Genomic DNA, 7,664 nt, shown 5'->3' on the forward strand with positions numbered 1-7,664 from the left:
TCCTACTGTATAGCACAGGGATCTATATTCAATATCTTGAAATACCTATAATGGAAAAGAATATGAAAAGAATATACGTATTTACTTTGCTGTACACCAGAAACTAACACAACATTGTAAATCAACTATACTTCAATTTAAAAAACTAGAAATGATTGTCAATTCTAGTTCAAAAACCTTAAAATATTTTTCTACATGTATGTTACTCTTGTCAACAGAAACTATTTTTATGATGAGTTTTACTCTGAAAGGAAACTCAGAGATATCTGGTTTTTCATGAAGTAAATTAGACTTACCTGCGAAGTGGAATCAATTTTTGAAATTTTTGTTGGATTTATGTAGTTTTAAAAATAAATTTACAGTTTTCAACGTTTTTTAGTTTAAAATTGGATTTGCTTTTAACTTTTATATTATCTGTATGCCTAATATATACCAAAAATCCTGTGAAATAAAGAAACTTATTCTGAAGTATTTAAATTTTACGACTTTGAAAACTTACTACACATAAAGTATGATCTTTTCTGTATTTTCCCTTTAGTGTTTTTTGTCATATACATAGTTTACATAGTCATAATTAACGTAGTAGATAATTATTTGTATATTGCTTTGTTCACCTAACATTAGAGCATATCCACCTTCCCAGTTTACAGTTTTATAATTTGTAAATGCTATGTAATAATCTTTTGAGTTCATATAGTATAATTGAACTGTTTCACCACTGTTGACTAAATATTTCACTTTTCTTATTTTAGTTTTACAAATAATACCATTATTATATGACTTTCTCTACATTTTAGATTGTTTACTGAATATAGATTTCCAGATCTATGACAAAATTGACTTGAGCAAGAACAAGAGAGGCTATATCTTTTCTGTGGCAAGAGTGAATCGCCTTGTTTTCTCCAGATCTTAGGGGAAAACTTTCAGTCTTTCCCCATTGAGTGTGATAATAGCTGTGGATTTTTCATAAATTCCCTTCATCATGTTGAGGACATTCCCCTCTACTAGTTTCTTGAGTATTTTTCACATGAACAGATGTTGGATTTTGTCAAATGCTTTTTCTGCATCTGTCGAAATGATTGTATTATTCTTATTTTTTATTCTATTAATATGATGTATTAATTTTTTGATATAAACCAACTTTGCTTTCCTGGGATAAAGCTCAGTTGGTCATGGTGTGTAATTCTTTTTGTATGTAACTGGATTGTTTGCTAGTGTGTGTGTATATATATATATATATATATATATAGGCCATGCTGAGCAGCTTTCAGGATCTTAGTTCCCCAACCAGGGATTGAACCCTGGCCCAGGCAGTGAAAGCGCCGAGTCCTAACCACTGGACCGCCAGCGAAGTCCCAGTTTGCTAGTATTTTTCTTAAGGATTTTTGTATCCATATTTCTAAGAAATATTGGCCTGTATTTTTTTGTGTGTTATACTGCTTTATAAACATCATACTAGTAACAAATGCATCTAGACAGGAACACATTGCCCTTTGTTGTCTATTGGATTCGTTCTTCAGAGGCAGACTACAGAGGCTTAGGAAAAATTACTTAATTTCTTTACTTTTAAAATTTATTTATTCTTGGCTGCGTGGGATCTTTGTTGCTGCGCCCGGGCTTTCACTAGTTGTGGCGAGCGGGAGGTACTCTTCGTTGCGGTGCACAGGCTTCTCACTGCGGTGGCTTCTCTTGTTGCGGAACACAGGCTCTAGGCGCGCGGGCTTCAGTAGTCGTGGCACACAGGCTCAGTAGTTGTGGCTCGTGAGCTCTAGAGTGCAGGCTCAGTAGTTGTGGTGCACGGGCTTAGTTGCTCCGCGGCATGTGGGAACTTCCTGGAGCAGGGCACTCACCCGTGTCCCCTGCATTGGCAGACGGATTCTTAATCACTGTGCCACCAGGGAATTCCCATATGTGACTGGTTTTTAATGTTACTATAATCTACCTAAAATACATACTAATGCCTTATGAATAGTTTGTTCCAGTTGGATGTTAATAAAGATGTCATGTGCAAGAGGAGTTAAACATATTTAATGTCATATAATCAACCATTTATAAATATATTTATAATATAATAATATATAAATACTATCATTTTTCTTAAAATGGAAAGTTCTGGAAATCAGCCACTGATTATAGTTCTACTCAATAGCAGCATAATTTTCCATAGAGGAGGATACTTACTGTTTTGAAAGGCTAAAAGCATTTTTAACTAAGACTGTTTCTTTCCATTACCCTAAACAAGTTATTAGTTTGTATAACATAGTTTCTTGTTGCAAATTAATATTTTGGATTGTATACTCTGTACTTTCCTGTGTTTGAAATATCTATAATAAAAATTTTTAACATACCAGACCAGGTCAAAGAATTAAATCTGCTGCTAAGTTATAATTTGAAAATAAAGGCATTCATAGGAGGCAAGATTGCTGACTGGTTATGGCCTGGTAGGCTTAAAATTTTTTGTTTGACACAGACAGTGAAAGGAAGCTGTTATTGTTCTTGATTTAGTCAGCCTCTGAATAAATTGTAATGAGAACGTCTTGCAGTTTTGTGGATGCTAACATAAAGCTAAAGAGGAGAGGGACTGTAAATTCAGCCTATGAATAAAAGCTTTTTTGACTCTTGACTTTATGAAAATGTCAAAGAACTGACTAAGAATCGGTGAACTTACACTGTGGAATGAAAATATATTCTGTTTATTACTAAGTATAACTTATATATATAGTATATTATGGTACATAATAGATATTTTTCTGTTAATTACCAACTCATTTTCAGCTCATTCTAAGAAAACACTTTAGCCAGATGTGGCTATGATGAATATTGGGTTTTTTTGGTTTGTTTTTTGGTTTGATCCAGGGAGCTCTTTTAATTAAGTTTTGTTGATCAAAATGGAACTCATGCTGACTGCTTTTTTGCATATCCCTATTACATAAGTTAAAATATATTGTTTTTAGAGTACAAGTGATTTTGTTTTGCATTTTGCTATCTTCTGGATGTATGCTGTCATTTTCACTCCACGAAAGAATAGCTATTGTGTATTAATTACACGTATGAACCCTACTGTTTTATACCCCTCAACCCCTTATTTAATTCTCACAGTCATCCTAGAATGTAAGTAGGTATTATTTCTATTTACAGATGACCAAAACATGGATTCTGAGGGGATAAAGTTATTCTGCCTACCTTGGTCTCTCTGACTTCAAAATATAGTGTTTCTTAGAGTTAGATAAATCCTATTAATTTAGAATATTGAAAATCAAATCCTTTTAAAAAAGAGAAGTTCTTTTCCCAAGGATTTACTTACTGGTTTTTCATGGGAGTGTTTTATGGGCCACAATAAAGTGTGCTGTGAAATAAAATGAGTAAGTAGGTCAGATAATACAAGGCTCCAGAAATTCCATAAAATGAATATTTTGACTCCTAAATAGCTGAGTTCATCAAAGAAAAATAAAGTGGCATTTATATATTTCCTAAAAGGTAATTGTTTAAAAAGTAAATAGAGGATGCCCAAAAAAGTAAATAATAATGTCACCCGGTGAGAAAAGAGCACGTGTTATAAATTATTCTTTGAATTTAATTCCAAGAAATATCGATCTCTGCTAATTTATTTGTTATCAAATGCAGATGTTATAGTTCAATTTTTTTAGCAAACAATATTAAATTCAAATTTATTTCTCAAATGTAGTTTTCTTTGTTCTATACACAAAGCATCTATTTTTCATTTCCTGTATATAGTTTAGCTCTTTTTAAAAACCAGATGTGTTATGAATCTGAAGTAGTTTGTAAATTGAATCTCCAGCTGCTTGAGATTTATAAAACTATATTTTGTCTCAAAGGAGTTGAGGTTAAGTAAGTAACTGAATCCTATGTTACAAAATTTCTTTCTCCGCCTTTGTAGATAATGGGAATATACCCTACTCATATAGAGGAAGATTATTTAAAAGGGAAAAGGAAAGGAACTAATAAATATGCCCTGGAAGATTATTTCAGAAGTGTCAGATTTGAATTGGGGGAAAGCATATAGCCAAGGGAAATCACTTTCATTTAGTGATATATTTAGTTTCAGTACGTTTAAAAATTATGAGATCTTTGCCTCAGAATTATACAGGTTAATTTTTTTTTCTGTAGTTGACCTTGGCCTCAGTAACATGGTTACTTCAGGTCATATTTAACTTTGTGTATTCATAGGTCATATATTTCAGGTTCAAGTTTTCCATTTTTTAAATTTTTTAAGAAAATATATCCCTTGACTTCTAAGGTGCATATCCTTGATGTTGTTTAATCATCTTTCCTAATGAAAACGCAACTGCTGCTAATTGTTTTTCATTTATGAAGTGGGCAGATTATAGCTAATATTTTCCTGCCTCCAAAGATGTCATATTAGCCAGTTATGTAAGTATATTAGCAAGCAGTACTATATTAACTAAGAGTGAACTCTCAATATTGGTTATATCTAGAGAAACAAACCTTCTGGTATGTAAGTAGGGGGTCAGAGGTGGTCTTAGAGCCATGTCATCTTGCCATTGAAAGCTTCTGGTAATATTTTTGTGATACTGTGAAAGTAAATTTTCCTTGGAATGAAAGTAAAGACTGTGTCATGTGTAGTTTTCCTTACAAGTGAGTATTGTTAGCTTTATGCCCTTGAAGAGTAAGGACAGTTCGAGCAAAATGATGTCTAAATTGGTATGGGATGTTTATAAGCAAGTGTTTTTTTTAGTAGTTTCAGGAAATAGGATCTTCATACCTATTTTTCTTTTTCAAGGGTTCAAGAATATAAAACATATATATATATTATATAAGATTCTACTGTACCTATTTTAATTTTGCTCTATTAATAAAGTATTTCAATGTCAATTATTGACATCAATTTTATGGTGATAAAATTATGTGGAAGCACATATTAAAGGCACTCCTAGTTGATAAAGCAAGGTATTAGTTTACTGGTAGTAAAAATGTCCTATCATAACTATTCTTTATTTCTTTGGTCCTCAGGTGTTGGTGTCTGTTCAGTCCCTTATATTAGTAGCTGAGCCTTATTTTAATGAACCAGGATATGAACGGTCTAGAGGCACTCCCAGTGGCACACAGAGTTCTCGAGAATATGATGGAAACATTCGACAAGCAACGGTTAAGTGGGCAATGCTAGAACAAATCAGAAACCCTTCACCATGTTTTAAAGAGGTATGTTTAATAAAATTAATGAAATACTTTATTAAAGACGTAATAGAATATAGTTTAGGTATTATACTTCCCTTTATATCTGTGGTATACTAAAGTTTACTCTTGTTTTTAGTTATGAAAAATCAGTAATAATATAGTACAGATGAATTTTTTAAACCATTTACTTCCTAAAAGGTATCTGACTATATTTTTGGACAGTTTTATTAATTCTTTATTTTTCATGGCTACCGTTCTACTAGCATACTGTGCTAGTTATTATGTTAGTATATGCTAGAATATGTTACTAAAATATTCTTCATAAAAATATTCTTTTTTATTAGAGATTAAGATACTTTCTGATTGTCTTGCAAATAGAAATTTTGCCCTTATACTAATACCTGTGTGTGAAATTGAAGAAAAAGACATTTTCTTTTCTTTAGGAAAAGTTGACCTTAGTTTCTGAAACCAGTCTTGATATTGTCACGTGCTTTCATTTTACCACATCCTGAAGTGTGGCTCTTTTCCTGTACTTAGTTATCTCTCCTTAGTCTGCCTAAAATATGATTGTATTTTTCACTTGTCACATCAGATTACTTCATCACATCTTACTTTAACTCTGTCATGAAACATTTTTCTTTCCTAAATTGTTTCCCTTGATCATCAGTTTCTTAGGTTGTGCTAGAAACACAACACTTTAGAGGAAGAATTGGCATATTTACCTGATAGAAAATTGATTTTTAATACAGTTAAGCAAATATTATGTGTGAACTCTATGTAGCATCATACGTGAAACTCTCCTCATTAAGTAGTATCGATGAATATACTCTGAAGGAATGTAAAAACGTTTCTTCCTTTTGTGTTATTACTAAATGAATTTGCACTTTGAATGACATAGTTGGGTATTTTACTTTTGCAAAGGCTTGTATTCAAGGCTGTGGGTAATTACTTTTCCTAATATTACAGGAAATACAAACATGCATTTTTTTGTACTCTTAAGCATAATTTTCTGTCCCTTTTCAAGTTTGGGTTACTTACATTAAGTAATTCATTTGGCAGCCGTGTGGAATATCAGCTGTTACTAGGTACTGCACTAAGGTACTCTGAACTCAAGGAAAAATGAAAGTCAGTTCCTGCCCTTGATAAACTTATACTCCTCCTGTTTGTGTCATAAATTAATTTCTTAGTGCCCTTAAGACTCAAATAATGTATCCAGATACGTAAACTACTTGACAAGTCTACTAGAATGTATAAAAACCACCTCAAACTTAACACTGCAAAACTGCACTCTTGATTCTTCCTTCCTTTCTTCTCTCAGTAAAAGCACCATGGTCTAAACCCAAAACCCTAACCACGTGCGGCTTCATTCTTTTACTCACATACCACATTCAATCTGTTGACAAATTTCGCTCCACCATTCAAAGCATAATCAAAATTTGATGATAAAATATATTTTCGCTGTGACCAACAAGGGCTTAATTTCCAAAATATACATACAGCTCATACAGCTGAATAACAAAACAACAACCCAGTCCAAAAAATGGACAGAAGACCTAAAGAGACATTTCTCCAAAGAAGACATAGAGATGGCCAATAAGCATATGAAAAGATGCTTAGCATTGCTAATTATTAGAGAAGTGCAAATTACAACTACAGTGAGGGGGGCTTCCTTGGTGGAGCAGTGGTTAAGAATCCGCCTGCCAATGCAGGGGACACGGGTTCAAGCCCTGGTCCAGGAAGATCCCACATACCGCGGAGCAGTTAAGCCTGTGGGCCACAACTACCGAGCCTGCGCTCTAGAGTCCGTGTGCCGCAACTACCGAGCCCACGTGCCACGACCACTGAAGACCGTGCGCATAGAGCCCGTGCTCTGCAACAAGAGAAGCCACCGCAATGAGAAGCCCATGCACCACAACGAAGAGTAGCCCCTGCTCGCCACAACTAGAGAAAGCCCACACGTAGCAGTGAAAACCCAACGCATCCAAAAATAAATAAATAAATTAATTAATTAATTAAAAAAAAAAAACCACAGTGAGGTACCACCTCACACGGGTCAGAGTGGCCATCATCAAAAAATCTACAGGGCTTCCCCGGTGGCGCAGTGGTTGAGAATCCGCCTGCCAATGCATGGGACACGGGTTCGATCCCTGTTCCAGGAAGATCCCACATGCCACGGAGCAACTATGCTTGTGTGCCACAACTACTGAGCCTGTGCTCTAGAGCCCGTGAGCCACAACTACTGAAGCCCGCGCGCCTAGAACCTGTGCTCCACAGTGAGAGCAGCCAGTGCAATGAGAAGTCCGCGCACCTCAAAGAAGAGTAGCCCCCGCTCGCCGCAACTAGAGAAAGCCCGCGCGCAGCAACGAAGACCCAACATAGCCAAAAATAAATAAATAAATAAAATAAATTTTTAAAAAATCTACAAATAACAAATGCTGGAGAGCATGTGGAGAAAAGGGAACCCTCCTACACTGTTGGTAGGAATGTAAATTGGTGCACCCACTATG

The 7,664-nt window shown here is 34.6% G+C and overlaps 1 protein-coding gene across 5 annotated transcripts in view; it reads left to right on the plus strand.

Moving 5' to 3' along the window:
- BIRC6 (baculoviral IAP repeat containing 6) overlaps nucleotides 1-7,664 on the plus strand; it is a 249,625-nt gene that overhangs the window by 225,201 nt on the left and 16,760 nt on the right. For all 5 annotated transcript variants that reach the window (XM_055089099.1, XM_055089101.1, XM_055089102.1 and 2 more), the window contains one exon: nucleotides 4,993-5,181. In XM_055089099.1, coding sequence (XP_054945074.1) covers nucleotides 4,993-5,181 — 189 coding nt within the window. The remainder of the gene's footprint in view (nucleotides 1-4,992; nucleotides 5,182-7,664) is intronic.

The sequence above is a fragment of the Physeter macrocephalus genome, chromosome 12 (genome assembly GCF_002837175.3).
Source record: "Physeter macrocephalus isolate SW-GA chromosome 12, ASM283717v5, whole genome shotgun sequence".
Lineage (NCBI taxonomy): Eukaryota > Metazoa > Chordata > Mammalia > Artiodactyla > Physeteridae > Physeter > Physeter macrocephalus.